Raw genomic sequence first — 23,263 nt, 5'->3', positions numbered from 1 at the left:
AATAACTTTTTGGAAAATAATTTATAAATCGACAGATTTCTTGAAGAATTGAAAATTAACTTTTGGAAGATAATTAACAAATCGACAATTTTTTTAATATAATTTGTATATCGCCAGCTTTTTGAAACTAATTTGCAAATGTCCAGTTTCTGAAAAATAATTTACGAATTGCCATGTTTGTAAAATAATTTACAAATAATTTTTGGAAAATAGTTTACAAATCGACAGTTTTTTGGGGAATAATTTAGAAATCGCCAGCTTTTGGGAAATAATTTATACAAATTGACAATTTTTGGAAAATAATTTCCAAAAGCGAGTGTTTGGTAAATAATTTACAAATAATTAACTTTTGGAAAATATTTAACAATCTGCCGGCAAATGAAAATGTTTTAAATCCAAATATAAGCAGTGCTTGCTTACAAATCGAATAGGTCAAAAGCATCAGTTTCAAATCGGTTAATTTAATTACTATTCCATTTGTAACAGTGCAAAGTAAATTAATCACTTTATTTTGAAAAACAAATTCTGGATTATCAAAAATTCTTCTATATCAAATAAGATTTTTTCTGATTTATAAATAAATCTGTTATCTGAAATTAATCAAATATCTTCGGAAAAATTCTCTATTATCTTCCGGACAAGAACTTTCAAAAAAAAACCCTTCAAGAACATCAAATACTTCAAGTCTGATACCGACTGGTGGTTCACAATAATTTCAAGTTCAGAAAAACAAATCCAGCTTTAAAAAATTAATTCGAGAGGAAAAACAATAATTACTTTAGTCATGTTCCTAAGACAGTATCTAGTTTTTCAAAATTTTGAAAATAGTCGAAAAAATCAATAAACAAAAATAATTCCGATAAATCCCTACGCAATTTTCAGGTCGGTAACTCGAAGGGATGAAATTATCGAGCATTGAAATCGTCTCTCTTTTCATCATATGAGACGACGAGAAAGGGGGAATTCTCTCTCTATTGTCGGGAATGGATGCTGCGGATATTCAACGATGTTTAGTGGTGCAAGATTTCAACGAGCGATGGCGGTAAACTGTGATTTTGTGAGTTTGCTTTATCGACATCAAGAGAGAAAAAAAAGCAAAAAGAGAAAAAAGAAACCACAAGAAATCCCTTTTTCCGAAAGATATATTTTTCTCTTCAACAAGAATGACAAATTCAATATTCCTATCATGGATTTCACATTATACTGGACTTTTGCACCGCAAAAATTTTCTTTCAAACGATTTGAGAAGACGATACAAAAGTTAATACCATTCTTATGGTATGTTAACGCTTCAAAAATTCTCTCAATTCTGTTGAAAATATTTTTTCATTTGCAAAAAAAAAAGAAAAAATTCCTCATACTCGATTGCATCTGGTATTCATATTTTATGAATCGTTTCAATATGAGAAGAAAGTTTCTTCAAAAATTCTCTTTTTCAGAATCTTATTGAAATTCCGAATCTGTACTTATTGAAAATACGAAAGGAGAAGAAAAAAAATACCGCAACTATTTTTACTTCTTGATAAATTATGCATATAGTGTAATTTTTTTTTTTTGCCTCTCTTTTTTTCGGGGTTTGCTACTTTTTTAAATTAAAATGATTGAAAGTTATGGAATGAGGTTTATGCATTTGGTTTCAAGTATATTTCCGCGACTTGATTATCCAGAAGTTTGACTACTGCAGCAAAAGTTTTCTAGGCTGCATTTTATATACATATTGAAACTTTTTTATACCGCGTCAGCCAAATCTCGCCGCGACTGGACCAACCTCAGAAAGTTGAACTCAAAGCACGTTTATCAAAGCGCAGCGCCCAAAGCATATGTAACAAGAAAATAAAAATAAAAAAGGAGGATAATCTGCAATTTTTTACTCCAAATGTATATATATGAGATATCATGTCATGTAATTGATAAAAGGAAAAGGGAAAATTTTTCGTTTAGTTAGCAATTAGAGAGATTTTAATTTAAAACCTTTATAGAAGGTGGAGAGTGAAGAAAGAAGCTCTATTCAGTTTCAACTAGGGACATAGAGTTCAAATTTCCAAAGCGTCAGCTAAAAAGAGTCTTTTAGTAAGAGAGAGAGAGAGAGAGAGAGTAAAAAAAATTGATACCATGCCTTCATGCCGAGACAGATTGAATAGAAATGACTTTCGTGAATGAAATATCGTTTTATAAAAACACCTATTTTTATTTTTTATTTTTTAATTTTTTTTCAGTAAATGTTCATTAAATATTCAAAAAAATTTTACTTTAACATTTAAATTTCTTATTTCTTAATCTTTTAATCTTTCTTTTTTTTTATTAAAAAAAATTCCAAAAGATTTTTTTAATCTTTGGGATTTCAAATTTTGATAAAATAATTTCTTTTTTATGAAATTTTGATGTGGAAAAGGAGGATTTTTTTTTAAAGACAGTAATGTGTCTAGTCTACGTTTATCTTTCACTCTGGATGGGAGATCCATTCTTACCTGTCGGTTCTTCACTTGTAATATAAGTGGAAGCCGCCAGTCTGAATTATGTACCCCTCCAGTCTTATTTCACTTGTCTTTAAACGCATGGAGATACATGAGAAAAAACTTTTCTCAAGTTGTTTATCAGTTGACTTATAATTTACGGAATTTTCCTTTTTTTTATTTTTCTAGCTCTAAAAAATATCTAATTACTTTTCTCATTTATTGCTGATTAAATTTAAACTAATAAAATTAACTGAAAATGATGCAATTAATTAAAAATAATGCAAATTAATTAAAAATAATATAAATAATTTTCAATCATGCAATGAATTAAAAATAATTTAATTCATTGAAAATAATACAATTAATTATAAGTAACATAACTAATTGAAAATAATAATTATTAAAAATAAATTAGAAAAGAAAATATAGGAAAAAATTAATTATGAAACAAAAACTTAATAATTGCAAGCAGAGATTACAAAATTTTGAAAAAAAGTGTACAATTTACACAAAATAGTGAATTTTCAATTTTTTTTAATATTTTAAAAATTAATTACCTCGAAGATAAGTTTTTTCTTATGCAAAATGCGTAAAAGTAATGGTATAATAATTTTAATTACTAGTGTACTAATAATTTTAATAATTTATTAATTAATAATTAATTCGTTAATAATTTATAATTAATTAATTAATTAACAATGGATTAGTTACTAATCTATAATTTTTCTTCTTCATTGTTTTGAATTTTAAAATTAATTTATTCAAAATAATTGAATTGCTATAAAAAATTTTATCAAAATTTTAGAAAAAAACTTACTTTTTCCGAAGAATTTCATTAAAATTTTTTAAAACAATTGAATTTTTTCCGAGAAATTTTATTAAAATTGTATTAAAAATAATTTAATTTCTGTGTGAAGAATTTTATTATTTATGTAAATATTTAAATTCTTGTAAATAATTTTATTAAAATTTTTGAAAATAATTTCAATTTTTTTTTAGAGATTCTTTGAATTTTTTGAAAATAATTAAGTTTTTTTTAAAAATAATTTGAATTAAAAATTTGACCATTGAATTTGATTAAAATTTTTGGGAAATAATTTAATTATTCTCAGATTTTTAATACAATTTTTTTAAAATAATTGAATGCATTCAAGGAATTCTATTAAAATTTTGTAAATTATTGAATTTTTCCCAAGAAGACTCGTAAAGTTCTTAACAATAATTGAATTCTTTCGAAGCATTTCTTTAATTTTTTGAATATAGTTGATTTTGTTAGGAATTGTAATTAATAATTTTATTATTAAATTTTATCAAAATTATTGATAAAAAATTGAATTCTTTTTAGATTTTTCGAAAAAATTTCAATTGAAAATTTAAAGAATAATTGAATTTTACGAAGAATTTCATTCAAGTTTTTAGAATAATCTTGTTTTTTAATAATTGAATTTTTCCTAGAATTTTAATACAATTTTTGAAAATAATTACATTTTTTTCAGAAATTTTATCAAAATTTGTTTTGAAAATAATTGAATTCTTACGAAGAAATTTAATTTTTATGATAATAATTAAATTCCTTCAATGAATATTATTAAATATAAAAAATAATTGAATTATATTGTAAATAATTGAATTATTTCGACAAAGTTTGTTATAAATTTCAAAGAATTTTATTAAAATTTTTGGAATAACTGAAATTCTTTCCACAAATTTTATTAAAATTTTTAAAAATAATTGAATCCTGTCAAAAATTTAATTAAAATTGTATTCAAAATGATTGACTTTCTATGAAGAATTTTATTATTAATAAAAATAATTGAACGCTTGCATAGAATTTTATTAAAATTTTAGAAAACAATTTATTTGTTTCGAAGAATTGTACTAAAAATTTGTTAGTTAATTAAATTCTTTTCAGGAATTTAATTAAAATTATATTGTAAATAATCGAATTATTTCGACAAATTTTGTTATAAATTTCGAAGAATTTTATTAAAATTTTTGAAATAAATGAAAAAATTTTTTCCAGGAATTTTATTAAAATCTTTCAAAAAATTAATTGAATCCTGTCAAAAAATTTAATTAAAATTATATTCAAAATAATTTAATTACTAAGGAGAATTTTATTATTTATAAAAATAATTAAATAATTAAAATTTTAGAAAGTAATATATCACAATAATAGTTAATTAGTTAATAAATTTAACTGTAAGGGCAATAAAAACGATTGTTATTATTAAAAATGCACATCGTGATTTAGCAAGTGTGCTGATCAGTCGTAAAACGTGCTTTTGAAGTTTGGCAAACATTAAACTCGTTTGAAACAATTCCTTTGCTATTTAATTACGTCTTAAGGCGACGTTCGCTCAAATAATTAAAGCTACGGACATCATTACGCAAATATAAACTGAGGTAAAAGGCCGTAGAATTTCAGAGTCACAAATTACAATTATTTTTTTTCTCTCTCTCCCTCTTTGATGGTAGGCCCCGACATGAAACTCATAAGTCGGTGGTGTAAAGGAAAGCGCACGCTTCAGTGAAGTTTGCTCGCGGCGTGTTATGTAAGACGTTAAGACCTGCTATGAAATTAAGAAAACCCACGCAAAGAATTAAGACTATTATTTATTTGAATAAGAAGAAAATGATTTACTTTTTCCTTCTTTTTCTTTTTTTTTTTTAATTTTATTTATCGTAAGAGGCTTACTTTGATCTCTTTGAAATGTTCGTATGGTTTAATGGAAATACTATATTTACTGATTTCGTATATAGATATATATACGCATAATATGTGTGTAATATAAAAGCTTATATTGGAATGAATTTGTCAATAAATTTCGATTAAAGTCGAATGAGCTTCAATGATTTTTTTTCCGCGAGACTTTGGACGCAGAAAAATAAAACAAGAAATAAAAGAGAAAAAAAAAATTAATGCGTGTAATAAATACATCGAAAATCCACGGCAACTTCATTAGTCTGGAGATTTAGTTGCCGCAGACTGCGGATCGTGGTTTTTCTTTCATCTATTTTTACCGCACAGAAGCAAGCGGGTGCAGACACTAGATGCGTCTTTTGACTTGAACAAAACAGCTGAAATATTGTTGAATTCGTAAATCAATACTTTTAAAGGCCATTTCGAATGCTTTTTTCCAACTCGAAAATTGTGGTCTTTAAAAAAAGACGGAAAAGAATAACAAGTTGGGATATTTTCAATAGTTTTAACGATAAACTGTATAAATTCTTTTAAATTTCAAAAATCGAAAAACTTTTTCGTGTTAAAGTCAATAATAATATTATAATAATTAATTAATTAAATAATTATATTAATTAATTAACTAAATAATTATATTAATTAATTAACTAAATAATTATTTAAATTAAATAATAAAATAGATTAAAATATTTGAAATAATAATAATTAATCAAATGAAATTTGTACTAAAAACTTTTTCTACAAAAAAAGATTTTTTCGAAAGCATTTTCTCTTTTTATTAAGAAAATGTTTATGCTTAAGTTATTAAATTGATTTTTTCGTTTTTAATTACAAAAGTTTTCAAAATTGTGATCTTTTTGGTGATTTTACATTTCAGAAAACTTTTGATTGCAAATTTTAATCAATAGTGTTAATAAGTTACGAACGATATCTTTCATAACAAGGTGCAAAAAAGTGCCCTTTTTTGCACCGCGTTATGAAAATACGTTATATTAACGAATTGGTAGCAAAATCTGTCAATTATTCCGAACGCGTCAAACTTTTATTAAATTAAAATAATAGTAAAATGTATAAATATATTATTATAATATGTCCATTAAGCATATTTTTTAGTTTGTATCAATTTTTTATGGCACAAACTTTACTAATACCGAATTATTTACACGAATTCAGCTTCTTTTCTTTGCTTCATGTTTCGACTTGATTTTCGCATTATAACATTTTTCGCCATTTTCTAATTGCAATTTTATTCCCTATTATTTAGTTTATAAAGTTTTTTAAATCTACTTACACTAAACATTTAAAATTCTTTAATTGTACCTTGTTATTTACTTTCTGCCGGTGATGGGTAACATAACCTCAAAAACATGCTTACTTCTCTGGTCTGGAACGTCTACTTCTTCCGAACTAAATCGTATTTCAATTTACTCATCTGTGACATAAAGAATTCATGTTTCTGTTGCAAATACTTTCATTCGAATTATTTATAGCGATAATTAGATATCGTTTGTGTAAAATTTGACAGTTTTGTTGATTACAAGACACTTGTTTCCTGCATACTACTGTTGACACGGCGCACGCAGCGCTGTAAGCAATAATGCCTTCTGATTGGCTATTTCCAGAAGTTCGAAACGTAACCGCGAAATTTCAAATCTTGAAATATTCAGATAATTATTTTCTTGTTTATAAATTGTGTAATTATTTACTTAACTTTTTATTAAATATTTATTAATATTCAATACAGTATTTATTTAATTACACACAATTTAATTAATCAAATTAAGGTAAAATTTCTAAAAACTAATTAAAAATAATAATTAAAAAAAAGTTAAATTAAATAATAATTTTTTGCAATTATTTAAGTAATTGTTTACAAAAAAATTTACTTAATTAAAAATATTATTCAAATTTTGGAAAAAAAATGGTATAAATTGTTTACAAAATTTTTTTATTGCAAACAAAAATAATTGTAAACAATGTCGATTAATTAGAAAATTAATTAAGTAATAAAAATTTCTTTTTTGCCAAAAAAAAGTATATAAAAAATTAATTTTGTAAAAAAAGGAAATAAAAATATTAATTTTGCAAAAAAAATTGTTTATAACATTTTTTTATTGCATACAAAAATAATTGTAAACAATGTGGTTTAATTAGAAAATTAATTAAGTAATAAAAATTTCTTTTTTTCCAAAAAAAGTATATAAAAAATTAATTTTGCAAAAAAAGGAAATAAAAATATTAATTTTGCAAAAAAAGTTGTTTGTAAAATTTTTTTTATTGCAAACAAAAATAATTGTAAACAATGACGTTTATTTAGAAAATTAATAATTAAAAAAAATTTTTTGCCAAAAAATGTACGTAAAAAATTAATTTTTCAGAAAAAGAAAATTAAAAATTAGTTTGGCAAAAAGAATTGTTTATTACAAATTTTTGTAAACAATAAGGTTTTGACAAGACAAAGTAAAAAAATAATTTTTTGCAAAAAAATTGTTTATAAATGATAATTTCCCATTAAATGTAGGAGTAATTATAAATAAAAGAGGTTTTATAAAAAAATCTAATTTTTGCAAAGTTAAAAAAAAAATTTTTGGCAAAAAGATTGTTTATAAATTATTATTAATAATAAGAAATTATTTTTTGTAATCAACAGAGACAGGGTTAAAATTGACTTATCTAATTATGTTTATACGAAAAAAAATTTTTTTTTTTGTTCGAACAAAATTTTTTTTATTTAAAAAAAAATTTTTTTTATAAACATTTTTTTTGCAAAAAAAATTATTAATAATTGTAAACAATAGAAGTAGAATGAGAAATTAATTGATTGAAAGGAATTGATGAAGGGAAAATATGGAAGCATGAGATGCATTGTGCTCTTCGATGAAACAGCCTTCGAAGCCCCCAACCCATTCTTCTCCTCGAAGCGGACCGAACAATCCCAGCAGAGTACTCATAGCACAAATCACTGCTTGCTGGTAGCTACAACTGCTCAGGATTGTGAATCCTCCCCTCTTTTGAGGTTCCTCCCCTGACAATCTGGCTTCAGTCCTGGTCAGGACGCTGCATCAGCTCAGTTCGAATCGTTCGGCTTGAGTATCGAAACGTCAAAATTTTCATTGTTCCTTGCAGAACAACCATTTAATTAATTCATTCTTACTAATATCTTAATATACATTAATCTTGTAATAGATATTTAGACTTCTCAGAGCATTCAGAAAATTTCTTCGAAGGGTATACTTCAAAAATGGTATGTGCACTCCTCACCCCTCTTCAGGTATGAATGCATCCATGTGAGATGATTCATTATGACAGCTTTTCATTTCATATTTCTTTATTCTTTTGCTACCTATCTCGCTTTTTATACTCTCTATTTAATTTCTGGTTTCAAATTTCCAGCTTAATATTTTTCTATAGCTTGTGATGATGTTTGTATATATGCGTGTATTATTTTTTTGTATGAATTTAATGAATCCTTCGAAGGTAAGTGGTGAACCGAGCCACTTAAGTCTTCGAAGAGAAATTTTTTTTTCTCCACCTCTATGCATATTATTTTCAATTAAAATAACAATCTAAAATGTAAATAGAAAACATTAACATTCTGTATAAATTAAAATAAACAATTTTTTTTGTAAAGGAAAAAAAAAATTTTTTCTTTGAAAAATTTTTTGGAAAAAATTTTAAAAAAAGTAAAAATTTTTTTTTTTGTGCACTGAATATGAATTTAATTTATAATATTTAATATAGAAATAAATTTTAACCCCAGTGTGTATAATATTTCAATAGAGGTTTATAACAAAAGAGTGAAGCGTATAATAGACTTGTATTCGAAACCCTGTGGGCCTTCGAAAGGTCTCTCCTTCGATGAAGCATAGACTGCCCATATGAGGCTCTATTAATATTTTTCCGCCTTATGAAATTTCTTTTCATTGATAATGCTAAAAGGGATTATTATTTTTTTAGCTTTCAACAGGATTCTAACGATTGTGTCATAATTTTTGGTCGATCAATACCCAGACAAAGATTCTTGCGCAGACTGATGAAAACCTTCATCGAAGCGACTCGATGCGCACAACTTGGACCATGTTTTCTCATAGTAAACCCCTCCCCCCCTCTTTTATGTGGTGCACATATTAAAAAAATATTCCCTTCAATCCTTAATTGGCATATGACTCAACCTTTAGCTCCATCGATCTGAAACTCTGAGTCTGAATGCCTTTTGTTCCGATCATCGAATGATGGTTCGGAGGCACATCGAGGCACATCGAAGCACTCATTTGACGAAATCAATACCTTTCAACCCCTCGCTTCTTTTTCTTTCTCCTCTTTATATTCTTATCATTATTGTTCTTGAAGGACTGATAATATTTGCAATAAAAAAAAATTGTTTATTTAAAAAAAAATTGCAAAAATAGAAAATTTTTTTTTGGAAAAAATTTTTTTTTTTGTATTTTGAATGTTTTTGATTGATTCTAATTGTTTGTTTTGAAATGTTCATATAAATTGTTTATTTAACAAAAATAATTCAAAAAAAAAATTTTTTTTTGATTGAAATTGAATTGGAAATTTGTTTTTTTGATTATTAATGAGAATTTATTTTATTGTTTCAGGTTTGGACCAGCCATGTCTTGTAGGCGGCGACGTGAATTGAAATTCACCATAGACAGAGAAGACGTACGCGAGAAACGCGTCAGATAGAATGAGTGGACCTCGACAGAGTGAAGCTCGCAGCTTCAATGAAAAATGTCCAAGGCCACCTGTTCCTGGTAAATGTTGCTCTTCACTTTTTTCCCTTCTTAAAATATTTAATTTTTCACTTCCTCATCAAGAAATTATTTTTTGTTTTCTTTTTCAGATTTTTTTTCGCTTTTTTATCTTCTTCATTAAATCTATGATCAAAAATGAAAAAAATATTGATTAAAACACTATTTTTCTGAATCGAATTAATTTAATTAATTATTGGTAGTTAAAGTAATTATTTTTCGTCTTTCAGGAGGAGAAACGGAAAAGTTTACTGGCGCTTGCAATCTTCAAAGTCCAGCATTAACACCAAGGCGTTCATCTCTCGTCCGTCCATCGATATCGAGCTATTATGACGCTTCCGCACCTTTGGGCTTTGAACCAGAGGGTTCTTGTGGCGCAACCATCATGGAGAGCGATCCACGTCTACCCTGTCTTCAATGGGCAAAAAATTTGCACAATCTTCTACACGATCCCGAGGGTCTTGAACTTTTTCGAAAATATTTGGATCAGGAAGGGAGACCTCACGTGAATCCCCTCAATTTTTGGTTCGCTTGCGAAGGCCTCAAAAAACAACGAGATGCTAAACAAATATACGAACTCATCAAACTCATTCATGGAAGGTGAGAATTCTGAAATAAAAATCGAAAAATTACTTTCTCAAAATTATTTTCTAAAAATTAAATAGAAAAAATAGAAATAAATGAGAATATATACAAAAATAAATAAAAATAAATGAGAATAAAAAAAATAAACAAAATTAAATAGAAATAAAATATAGAATATAATATCGGTAGAAATAAAAGAGAATATAATAAGAACAATTTTGAATTTTCGCAGGTTTTTCGTTAAGTCACAGCTACAAATACCGGAGGAAGTGCGAAAGGAGGCGAATCGTAGAGTTAAAGAAGGTCTAGTCGATAAGATGGTGTTTAATGTGGCGCAATTACAAGTTGAACATCTTATTAATGAAACGACATATCCGAATTTTCTGAGGTCCGACACATACCTACAGTATGTTCAATCCTGCCAAAATCCCGATCCTGGCGGTTGTCCAAGTCCAGGATCAAGTCGCGAAATGTCTCTTTCTTGTGGGCCTAATACGCTACCAACATTATTTGAAGACAGCGAATTTATCAGTTCGATGCATGTCCCTCATACAACTAGTTCAACGTCCATGGAAATGACTAGAGAAGTGAAATTAACCGAGGAGGTTCTCATGCGAACGCAACAAGTCAGAGCATTGGACTTTAAACGAAAACCCGAAGCTTTTGCTGGGTATGTATTTTTTAATTTTTTTAGTTAAAAAAAAGAAATTCTCCACTGACTGCCGTAGACATTTTACATATACCTGTTTTTAAAAATTGTCCATAGCATTGACGTTTCTTTCTTATTTTTTTAAAAAATTTTTTACCTAAATTATTGTGTAGAGTATTTTTTTTATGTACAGTAATTTTTTACACTGTAGAATTTTTTATTATTTTTTTATTTCGTACCGTAATTTTTGTATTATTTTTTATTCTGTAGTTAATTTTTTGAATTTTAAAATTAATAAAACTCTAATTTAATGATTTGAAAATTAAAAAATAGCAAAACTCAATTCAAATTGTTTTCAATTAAAAATCTTTCTTTTATAATTTTGAATCTGAAATAATTTTTATAAAGAAATTTATATAAATTTTTTAAGATAATTAAATTTCTTGGGAAGAATTGAATTTAAATCTTCAAAGAGAAGTTAATTCTTACAAGAAATTTAATTCAACAGACTTAATTTAAATTCTTATAAAGAGTTTTATAAAAATTTTTGAAAACAATTGAATTTCTGCGAAGAATTTTTAAAATTTTGGAAAATAATTGAATTTTTTCAAATAATCGAATTAAAATTGTATTGAAAATTATTTCAATTCTGATAAAGAATTTAACCAAAATTTTTGCGAAGAATATTATTAAAATTCTTTAAAATAATGAAATTTCTGAGAAAAATCTTATAAATTATGAAAATAATTGAAATCTTGCTAAGAATTTTATTAAATTTTTCCAAAATAGTTGAATTTTTGCCAAAAATTTTATTATTTAGAAAAAGAATTAAATTTTTTTCTCCTCAAAAATTTAACCGAAATTTCTCGAAATTATAAAATTTTGGTGAAGAATTTTATTAAAATTGTTTAAAATAAGTAAATTTTTGAGAACAGTTTTATAAATTATGAAAATAATTGAAATCTTTCTAAGAATTTTATTAAAATTTTCATTTATAATTGAATTCATTTTTTTTTATAAATTATGAAAATAATTGAAATCTTTCTAAAAAATTTATTAAAATTTTCGTTAATAATTGAATTTTTCAAGTAAGGTAATAAAAATTATATTAAGAATTGAATTCTCCTAATGAATTGTATCAGAATTTTTCAAAATAATTGAATTTCACTGAAGAATTTTATAAAATTGTAATATTGAAAATAATTGAATTCTTTTAAAGAATTTAATCAACATTTTTTAATATAATTGAATTTTTGCGAAGAATTTTATGAGATTTTTAAAAATAATTGAATTCTTTTAAGAAATTTTATTGAAATTGTATAGAAAATAATTAAATTCCTGCGAAAAATTTTATTCAAGTTTCTTTTAGAACTATAAATAATTATAATGAATTAGTAAATTTGTTAATAATTGAATTTTTTTAATTTTTTCATTATTTTTTATTCTGTGTGGTAATTTTTTATTATTTTTTATTCTTTACCGTAATTTTTTATTATTTTTGCCTCCTAGCCTCGTGGAAAAAGATTTTTTATTCTGTACAGTAATTTTTTTTTTTTAATTAGTTAGAAATTTTTTTTGTATTTCTTATTAGTCAGATGCTGATTTTCCTGCTTGTGATATATTTTTTGCAAGCTGTTAATAAATGTCTTGTTGCTATTTTCGAATTGGACATTATGTTATTATTTTGAAATATTATTTTAAATTTCAAATATAAATTGATTTTTAAATTCAAGTAGAAATTTACTTTCAAATTAAAGAAGAACTTTATTTTCAAATTCAAATAGAAATTTATTTTCAAATTCAAATAGAAATTTATTTTCAAACTCAAAACGAAATTTATTTTCAAATATCTATTATTATTATTTTATTTTAAGAAGCTAAGAAATAAATTCAAATTAGCAATTTATTAAATGCAGTTTTTTGAATATAAGTTGAAAATAAGTTTTGTTTGCCAAAAATGTCCAATTCTGGCTTTTTTCCCCTATTATTTAATATAAAACATTTATTTTTGAGCTAGTTTTTGATTTTTTTGTTTGTTCGTTTTTTTGCCGTTTTATGTGGCGATTGCGTAGCATTTATTTACAACCTGGAGCTAATCCCTACCATGTAACCAGAATGCACGCTCAATATTCCTCATACAACCCAGTCTCCAGACAGGATTCCGAACTGCAAAGTGTGAGCAGCGATGCTCGCACTGAATCTGACACAATGTCACTTAATGGCTCGTCCATGTAAGTATTCTCTTTTTTTTCAAATTATCGACACAAGAATTTAATTCTTTAATTTGATTTTTCCTAATTTACAACTTCATTTTTTTAAAATGATTTTGTTCTTCTTTTTCCAGTGACGGAATGTCGATAGGTAAATCGTTTGCGAGTAAAAAGCAGTACAGTCGACAACATCGAGCAATGAAGGAGAGTGCATCGAAGAATCGTGATAATTTGGATTCAATGATACCGCGAACACAACGAATGACACGTGACGTGAATCAGCCGCAAGATCCCGAATCGTTTGCACATCGTTTAATACAAAAATTGGAGATTGTTAAACGACAACAGGAGAATGGAGAGAGATTGAGTCGTCATTTACAGGATCCTGAGATGATGTCATTTGGTGAGGTGGACGTTGAATCGAGTGGTGGTCCATTGACAACGGGAAATATTGGCGATAGTCGGGGAATATTTTTCACTGATCAACTTAGACAAAATCTATTTATTGACGATGATAATGATCAGGCTATTCTCGATCAGCATGTGTCGCGTGTCTGGGCTGATTCAACGCCCTCGAGATCGCCGCACGGTTTGGCATCGCCACCGCCACGCTTGCCAGAGAGACGACGTCCCCAACACGCCTATTCACGTTCAAGTAAACAGCGACGGGACAAAGATGTATTCTCAACTTTCTCCATTGACAGTGGTAACATTCACGATTTCCCCGAAGGAAGCGATCTTATCGGCGCTGGTTCCATGAGTTCACTTGGCTCACATTTGCCTAAATCTAAATCCGTACCATCCGATTATGCAGATTCCCTCCATAAACACGATTTCTACTTGCAAGGTAAATTTTTTGCTTCTTGGAAAATTTTATTTTTACAGGGTTGCCACTGGTCAGTGAAATCAAAGAATTCAGAGAAAAGTCAGGGATTTTTATTAAAAGTACTGGAAAAAAATAAATTTTTAGAATTCATAAGAAAATTCTGAATTTTTTGGGTCTTTTTTGTTTGCCTCATAAACTATGAAACCACCACTAATTCTAATACAAAATCTTCAAAAAATTTTTCTATTTCTGACAAGAATGAATTTTTTAATAAATATAAAATTCTTTACAAAATTCAATTCTTTTCATAAATAACAATATTCATCACAAGAATTCAATTATTTTCAAAAGTAATAAAATTCGTCGAAATTCAATTATTTTTAAAAATTTTCATGAATATCTTGCCAAGAATTTAATTATTTTTGCAAATAGAAAAATTTTACGCCAAAAATTCAATTATTTTCAAAAATGTAAATAAAAATCTTTGCAAAATTACAATTATTTTCAAAAGTTTCTCGCAATTCGATAATTTTCAATATTTACTATTTTCATAAAATTTATCAACAGATTTAATTATTGAAAAAAAATTTTTGATACAATTCTACGAAAACATTCAATTATTTTTATAAATATAATAAAAATTCATTTATAGAAATTAAATTTTTATATATTTATATATTTTATTAAAATATAATAATTTTTTTTATATAATTTTATATAATTTATATATTTTTTATATTTAAATTGTATGGAAAGTTCAATTATTTTCAAAAGTTTTTCGCAATTAAATAATTTTCAATATTTACTATTTTCATAAAATTTATCAACAGATTTAATTATTGAAAAAATTTTTGATACAATTCTACAAAGACATTCAATTATTTTCATAAATATAATAAAATTTCATTTATAGGAATTCAATTATTATTAATTATTATATTTAAGTTGTATGAAAAATTCAATTGTTTTCATCAATAACAATATTCATTACAAGAATTCAATTATCTTTGCAAATAGCAAAATTTTTTGCCAAAAATTCAATTATTTGCAAAAATTTAAATAAAAATCTTTGCAAAATTTCAATTATTTTCAAAAGTTTTTCGCAATTCAATAACTTTCAATATTTACTATTTTCATAAAATTTATCAACAGATTTAATTATTGAAAAAAAAATTTTGATACAATTCTACAAAAACATTCAATTATTTTTATAAATAAAATAAAATTTCATTTATAGAAATTCTTTCAATAAAATCAATTATTCTTAGAAATTTTAATAAAATTCTTTTCCAAAATTCAATTATTTTGATAAATATCAAAATTTATCATAAGAATTTAATTCTTTTGAAAAAGTACCTAAATTCTTCTCAGGCATTCAATTTTTTTTAAAAAATTTAATATAATTCTTCAAAAAGTTTTCAATTGTTTTCAAATATTGTTGTAAAATTCTTTAATATAATAAATTTCATTAAAATTTTAATTAAATTCCTTAAAAGAAATTAAATATTTTCAAAAGTTGTTAATACAACGCTTCGTAAAAAAATTAAATTGTAAGAAAAATTCAATTATTGAATAAATTATTTATTTTTGTATTTAAATAATTGAATTCTCGTAGAATTCAATTATTGTTTATCGTACTTTTAACTAAAAATTCTGTAGAATTTATTTTTTTTGGAAAAAGTTTAATTGAATAATAATTTATGTAATTGATTTAAAGAAGATATTTATTTGAAAATTGTAGAAAATAATAATTGAATTGAAATGATGAAAATAATTTTGAAGAAGTTACAAAAACAATACTCTTATAATATATAGTCACTGGGTTATCTTTATGTTTTATAATAATATTTTTATGAGTTATTATATAATAAAGTTAATTTTTTGTGGCAACCCTGTTTTAATTCATTTTTTTCTTGAAAATGAATTCTTTTAATGTATTTTTTTTGGGTAATAAATTTTCGTCACAATGTTACCTTTTGGAAAATAATTTCCATCTTGACGTTTTCTTTCGAAAAATAATTTTCGTCACAATGTTTTCTTTCGAGAAATAATTTTCGCTTTAATGCTTTCTTTTGGAGAATAATTTTCGAAATTTTGTTGTCCAGGTCGTGAGCAAAGAATGAAGAAGGCGGAAATTGCGAGGCGATCGACAACAAAAAAGTCGTTGACTGAATTAACTGACAGTGGAGTCAGTGTCCTTAGTGAGGCATCGTCTCTGCCACGAGATAGGCGTCTTCTTTCCTGGTTGAAGGACTCGGACAAAGGCTCGGACGTCAAGTACGTTAGACAGCAACTCAATCTTTATGGTTCTCGTAGTGGATCTTTGGAGAGATCAAATCAAGACATGCTCGCTCCCGCTCAACCGTTTGTGGCCGATCCTGGAATGCCACCTCTTCCTCAACCGCACACTGTAAGCAAAAATAAATTTTTTTTTACCAAAAATACTTTGTTTTCCTAATTGTAAAATAAAATCCTCATTATAAAATAAATACAAAAATAAAATGAAAACGATTAGATTTGAAAAAATAACACTAGGAAAGAATGGCGGGACAATTTTCTTTATTTTGACTTTGTTTCGAAAATAATTGATTTATTTTTTTCTCTCTAACAGGATACACAACTCGAGGAGGCAAAAAGAAGGTTACTTCCTTTAATGGAAGATGATCGAGGACGAGGTAACAATAGACAGAGATATCCTGGCAATAAACAAGTTTACGAGCAATCGGCGCAAAGTCCGTCGTGCTCATATTCAAATCAATCGACACTAAGAAAAACGAAACAAGAGGAAAAAGATTTTACCACGGTTGTGTTCAATTTCTGTGACGAACAATATCCATACAGAACAAAAATACCAGGACGAAATATAACTTTAAAGCAATTTAAAGAAATTCTCCATAAGAAAGGCAGCTACAGGTAAATTATTGCTTTTTTAAAAAATTAGATTTTAAAAATTATATTTAAAAAATTAGATTTTAAAAATTAGAATCTAAAATTTGCAATCTTTAGATTTAGAAACAATAAATTTCTAAAAATCTAGAATTTTTTAATATTTCAAAGAATAATAAACATAATCTTTAGACTTCCTTAAATAAGCATAATTTTTACATTTTTTTTAGAATAATAAACACAGTTTTTCCTTCTTTTTTTTTGATAATGTTTCATAGAATAATAAAAAAATGTTTCCTCCTACAGGTATTTCTTTAAAACGGAATGCGAAGATTTGGACGTGAAAGTGATTCAGGAGGAGATAACTGACGACGCTGAAATTTTACCACTCTGGGAAGGAAAGATAATGGCCGAGGTAAAATCTCTGGAATAATTTTTGTTTTTCAAAAGAAAAAAGAAAAAGAAGAAGAAAAGAAAAAGACAAGTAACAAACGTTACAAACATTTTTTACTAGTTTAAAAAAAGAAAAACAAACGTGTGTTTCGAAAAGTACTTGAACCATATTTTTTACGATTCAACGAAAAATCATTTTCTATATTTTACGGTATGTAAAGTAAGCAATAGAAAAACGAGGAATCGAAAAAAAATAATATCAGGGTATCTAATTTTCTTTTCCCTTTTTGTGAATAGAATTCATTTTTTGTATACAATTTCTCTCAATTCAAAAAATAATTGTAGATTCTTAGAATGCAATTTACAAGTTCGATCTGAATATATCGGTTGAAGTGTATAAACAAACAAACAAACAAAAAGAAGAGATTTTTTTCTCTTTTCTTTATATTTTACAGAAATTTTTTTAATTGCAAGATAATTTTTTTACACATGGGTAAAATTTTTTAAATGTCTACCCAATTATAAGATATACATAAAATATATATACATATATATATATATATTTGTTAATTTTTTCAAGGAAGCGAAGAATTATTCAAGACTTGACTGTGTAAATAAATGTAATAGTAATTTTCTTAAAGAAAAGAAAGAAATCGATGAGAGACTGATGAGTGAAAATTCGCTCAAAACAGTTTTAAAAGAAAAATCATTAAAAATTTCTTCCTCTCGAAGACTTCCCAATAGTTTTCCAATCGTCTGTACAAAGCGCCTGAGTAGTTTACCGCCTTAATAAGGTCTGCGTAGACCCTAGACTAGAAATAAAAAAAAAAGAGTTTCTATTGTTCAGAGACAGAACAAAAGTCGAAGTCAACAAAAAAAAATCGGCTCTTGTCTAAATCTGTGCAATGGAACTTGAAATTATAGGGAAAAAAAAGTTATTATTACAAATTAGTTTATAAGAATAAAGATATTATGTATATTATATAAATATATATATACATCTGGTTTTTATATATAATATATATGTGGTATATATTATATATAAGGCGAGAGATAATTATTGAAAATAATAAAAAAAAAAATTGTAACTTACGACTCATCGTGCCGCCAATCATCGTTGACATTGTAAAATATAATCATTACATTATACATAAAAGAAACTCGTATTTGATACGAAATAGACTGAAGATACATGAACATGGGATTTGCGTTAGAGAAAAAACAGAGACGAATACCGCGGAGGAGGCATTAGCATTTAGAACGTAACAATGCTTTATCAGGTGCGGAAAATTGTGCCTTTTTAGTGGAGTAAGGTTGAATATTAAGCCTAAATGAATCACAATATGTCAAATTTTTTTTGACTTTGTACTCGAAAAAAAAAAATTGAGGGTCCGTTACCGAGAGGCCAGCCGTGATCGTACATAAATTATTTTTTTTTCTTCCCCTGCTGTCAGTGTACATTGTTTATTAAATACATTTTTAAAATATGTATCAAAAAAAGAAAACTTTAAATTTCCAAATATTTTCCGACAAAAAATTGATTTAGAGAATAAATATTTATTTACATTAGTATTTATTTGAATAAATATTTAAATTAATTAATATTTCTCTGAATAAATATTTGAATTAATATTTCTCTGAATAAATATTTGAATTAATATTTCTCTGAATAAATATTTGAATTAATATTTCTTTGAATAAATATTAAAATTAATATTTCTTTGAATAGTTATTAAAATGAATTAATATTTATCTAAATAAATATTTCCTTCTCTAACGAAAATAATATTTTTATTTATTAGGAAATAAAAAAATTAGGAAACTATTTTATTTCTGAAATTGTCATTAATTTTAAAATTGAATCTACGAACATTAAATAGAAAAAATATTAAATTTATAAACACCAACGAGTATGTAATAAAATATATTCTAGTATTACATGAAATGGAGAAGCAAAGCTACTCTATTTTTCTTTTTTTTAATTTTTATTTAGTTTTTAAGAATGCCTAGAATCTTGGAATTTCGCTGAAACGCATATAGTATGTTATAATGAGAAAGCTTTTTTGAGCGCTATGTAATTATTTATTGTTGGGCGAAACTTTTTTTTTTCTCTCTCTTTTAGTCAAATAAAACGTCGGCAATATTTACAGATTATTCTGTACACTGTATAGGACATTTTTTATTGCTAGTATTCTTTTTTTTAATTTTTTTTTTGAGCGAGTATTTCACGGAAGTCGGCACAATTTCTCAGAGCGGTCTCTCCGTGAATGGTATTTTGTTAAAATCTACGCTGTCACCAATTGTCCGCCTCTTTGAAGTGAAATAATTAATAAATTTATGTAAATTTACAATATAATATTAATGTAATTTTCATTGAAACTTTATTTCGTATTTAAGATTTTTGATAGAAAATTTATCAAAAAAGAAAAAGAAAGAAAATTGATTTTTATTCGATTTGTCACTTCAGGAGGCGGTGCATTGCAAACAATTGATCTTTTTTAATCGTAATTAATTATGATTAATTAATAAAGTGTTCCTGTACCTAATTAATTATTATTATTATTAAAATTATTATTATTATTATTATTATTATTATTAAAATTATTATTGTATATCAAAAAGTATTCAAAATAATAACGCGATTTTCACTGGAATTTGGTTTTTTATTGTCAATCTTTACCCTGAAATGAATTTATTTTATTCATTTTGAAAATGTGATTTTTTGTTAAGATAAATTTTATGTTTTAGAAGGAAAATAAAAATTTGAAACTTCAAAATTTTTATTCAAGTAAATTATATACATATATTCTTCTTGTATATTTTATATTTCCTAAATTAAAAATTTTTCTTTTTAAATGTTTTCAATTTAAAAATTAATTTATTAAAAACCATTGAATTATTGCAAAGAATTTTATCAAAAAAATTGAAAATAATTGGATTCCTTCAAAGAAATTTAATATTTATGAAAATAATTGCATTCTTGCGAAAAATTTTATTAACATTTTTGAAAATCCTAAATAAATTCTTTTGAAGAATTCCATTGAATTTTTTTAAAGTAAATGGAGTTTCTTTAATAATTTTAAATGGAAATTTTGAAAGTAATGGATTTCAAAATAATTTTCTTTTAACTTTTGAAAATGATCGTGTCTTTTAATAATTATAATTACAAAATAATTATAAATATGATTATTGAATTTTATTAAAATTGTTTTGAAAATAATTGCATTCCTGAGTAACATTTTTTTTTTTATAAAAACAATTTAATTCTTGCGAAGAATTTTACTGATTATAAAAATAATTAAATTCTTTCGAAGAATTTATTAAAATTTTAGAAAGTAATTGAATTCTTTTAAAAAATTGTATTAATAATTAAAGAAGATAATTTATAATAATTTATTTTTAATATTTTTAAATAATTTAAAATAATTTGTGAAAATAATTGGATTCTTACAAAGAATTTTACATATTAAAATTTCTGAAAATAATAAACGATAATTTTTTATTGTATGTATTTTGATAAATAAATAAATAATAATTATTTATGTAATTAGTAAGTGAATTTTTCAAATTTTCTATCTAAAATTATATTTAAAAATTGAAGTTTATATTTGAAAATTAAAAAAGATTTGAAATTATTTTCTAAACCTTAAAAAACAATTAGAGTTATTATTCGAATCATTGCAGGCAAAAAATGTAATTATGAAAATGAAAATCAATTTTTATAAATTTTAATTAAAAATACAATTTCAATTTTTATTGCTTTGAAAACGGAAAATTTAAAAATCTCGCTTTTTTGGTTTTGAATATTCATTTTAAAAAAATTTGAATAATGGTTCTTGTTTGTAAAATTATAATTTGAATATTACCTAATTAATTAACATTCAAGAAGTCTAATGAAGACATTACAGATCATTGAGTGGGATTATTATCCTAGAAGAGGCGATATTGAAAAAATTCGTAATTTTCCAAAACGAGGCAATTTATTTGAAATATATGATAATAATTTATTTACTAGAAATATTTATTTACTAGAAATATTTATTTGCTAAAAATATTTATTTTCTAAATATTTATTTACTAAATATTTATTTATTAAATACTTATTTACTAAAAATATTTATTCAGTAAATAATAATTTTTTTTCAATTATCTCAGTAAATTGTAAATAAAATAAAATTATTATAGATAATAATAAAATCTTCAATAAAATATTTTTATTTATTATTATTTAATCAGTCGATAATATTTAATCAAAATCGAATTTTTTTCTTTTAATTAAGAATTCGTGTCAAATTGAAAATACAAATATATAATCTGAATAATTGAATTCTGGACAGATAATAAATTCAGATAATTCCATATTTAAAAAAAAAACGTAATCGTTCAACGTGGACTGTTGCATTTTTTATTAATTGTGCTTGCAAGTAAGTGTTAATTATACTTTAAGCGAAAACATAGTTTTCTTCGATAGACTCAAATAACTCGTTTAACTAGTTTTTCTTTCTTTTTTATTTTCTGTATTTCATTAACATTGGCAGATAACATTGCCATTTCGAGTCAAAAACGAAGAAAAACATTTTTTATTATTCATTTCACATATTTTATTATTTAATAATAATTTGTTTCATTATTTTTGCATTTATACTCGTGACAAATTGAATTCGCTATTTGCTATACTCACTAAATTATAAATTAATTGAATTTTATGGTCGATGAAAAAAATTAGCTTTTATCACCGTTTAATAATTATTCTATGTCGACAATTTTATTATCATTTTAAATTTGTTTTTGTTCTTTTATTTTATCACTAGCACAAATAACGCGCGCTAAAGCGCGCGTGAAGTTTCTTATTTCACTTTTAACATATATAACAATAATGTAATTTTTACATTACATGTCACATGAGAATAAGACTTAAATTTTTATTCCGTTAAGCATGTTATATTTTAAGGTTGACTATTGTTCATAGAAAAGCGTGATTGCCAATGAGACGATAATAGAAGATATGTTTATTACAGTATTTTGACTTATTAATTATCAAAAATAAATTACAATTAATTACTTATTTGTTATTTTGTTTCTAATAGTTTTCTAGTCAAAATTAAATAATATTATTTTCATGTCATTAACATTAAAAAGTTCAATTATTCAGAAGAATTCTACACAAAATCACTATTTTTCTATATTTATTCAGGAAAATCAGAAAAAAGTCAGAGAATTTTGTCAAAAGTGCTGGAATAATATTCAATTTCAAGAATTCATAAGAAAATTCTGAATGTTATTCTTCAGCGTTGAAAAGATTTTATTTATTTCAAACTTTTCCTGTTTTTAACAATAATTAGACTTTAAAGATTTAAAATTTATTTTTTCAAATAATTTAATTATTGAAAAACTGTCGAAAAAAAATTATTTTTTATGAATTATTTTGGAATAATTTTTTATTTAAAAATTAAAGAAATAATTGAATTTTATGAAATTTGTATTTAAAATTTTTTTTATTAAATAATATAAATAAGTAGCAACTGTCACGCCCGCCAAATGAAGTATTTAATTTATAATTATTATTACTCAAAAGAAATAAAATTATCTTGACAAAATTTCAATAAAAAATTCTTCGAAAAATTTATGAAAAATTACAAAAATGTTATCTTTTTAAATTATTGTATAGGTAACAGCTAAACAAACGCGCGCTAAAGCGCACGTGTAGTTTCTCTTAGTATCAATAGATATTGAATTAGTTAAAGTTTTTTGAAATGTTACTTCAGTAATTTACGACAAATTCCTGTTACAAATAACA

General features: G+C 24.5%; 1 protein-coding gene across 5 annotated transcripts in view; it reads left to right on the top strand.

The window, feature by feature from the left end:
• LOC122509324 (axin) overlaps positions 1-19,010 on the top strand; it is a 73,221-nt gene extending 54,211 nt beyond the window's left edge. For 4 of the 5 annotated variants that reach the window (XM_043623290.1, XM_043623293.1, XM_043623291.1 and 1 more), the window contains 8 exons: positions 9,765-9,920; positions 10,148-10,517; positions 10,735-11,172; positions 13,224-13,382; positions 13,496-14,208; positions 16,293-16,597; positions 16,799-17,100; positions 17,380-19,010. In XM_043623290.1, coding sequence (XP_043479225.1) covers positions 9,854-9,920; positions 10,148-10,517; positions 10,735-11,172; positions 13,224-13,382; positions 13,496-14,208; positions 16,293-16,597; positions 16,799-17,100; positions 17,380-17,506 — 2,481 coding nt within the window. In that variant the 5' untranslated portion in view covers positions 9,765-9,853 and the 3' untranslated portion in view covers positions 17,507-19,010. The remainder of the gene's footprint in view (positions 1-9,764; positions 9,921-10,147; positions 10,518-10,734; positions 11,173-13,223; positions 13,383-13,495; positions 14,209-16,292; positions 16,598-16,798; positions 17,101-17,379) is intronic. The other variant, XM_043623295.1, reaches the window with a different exon arrangement.
• Positions 19,011-23,263: the final 4,253 nt, after the last annotated feature.

Source organism: Leptopilina heterotoma, unplaced genomic scaffold, assembly GCF_015476425.1.
Source record: "Leptopilina heterotoma isolate Lh14 unplaced genomic scaffold, ASM1547642v1 Lhet_60, whole genome shotgun sequence".
Lineage (NCBI taxonomy): Eukaryota > Metazoa > Arthropoda > Insecta > Hymenoptera > Figitidae > Leptopilina > Leptopilina heterotoma.
Note: the sequence above shows the minus strand (reverse complement) of the source record. Positions and strands in the feature narration are given on the sequence as shown.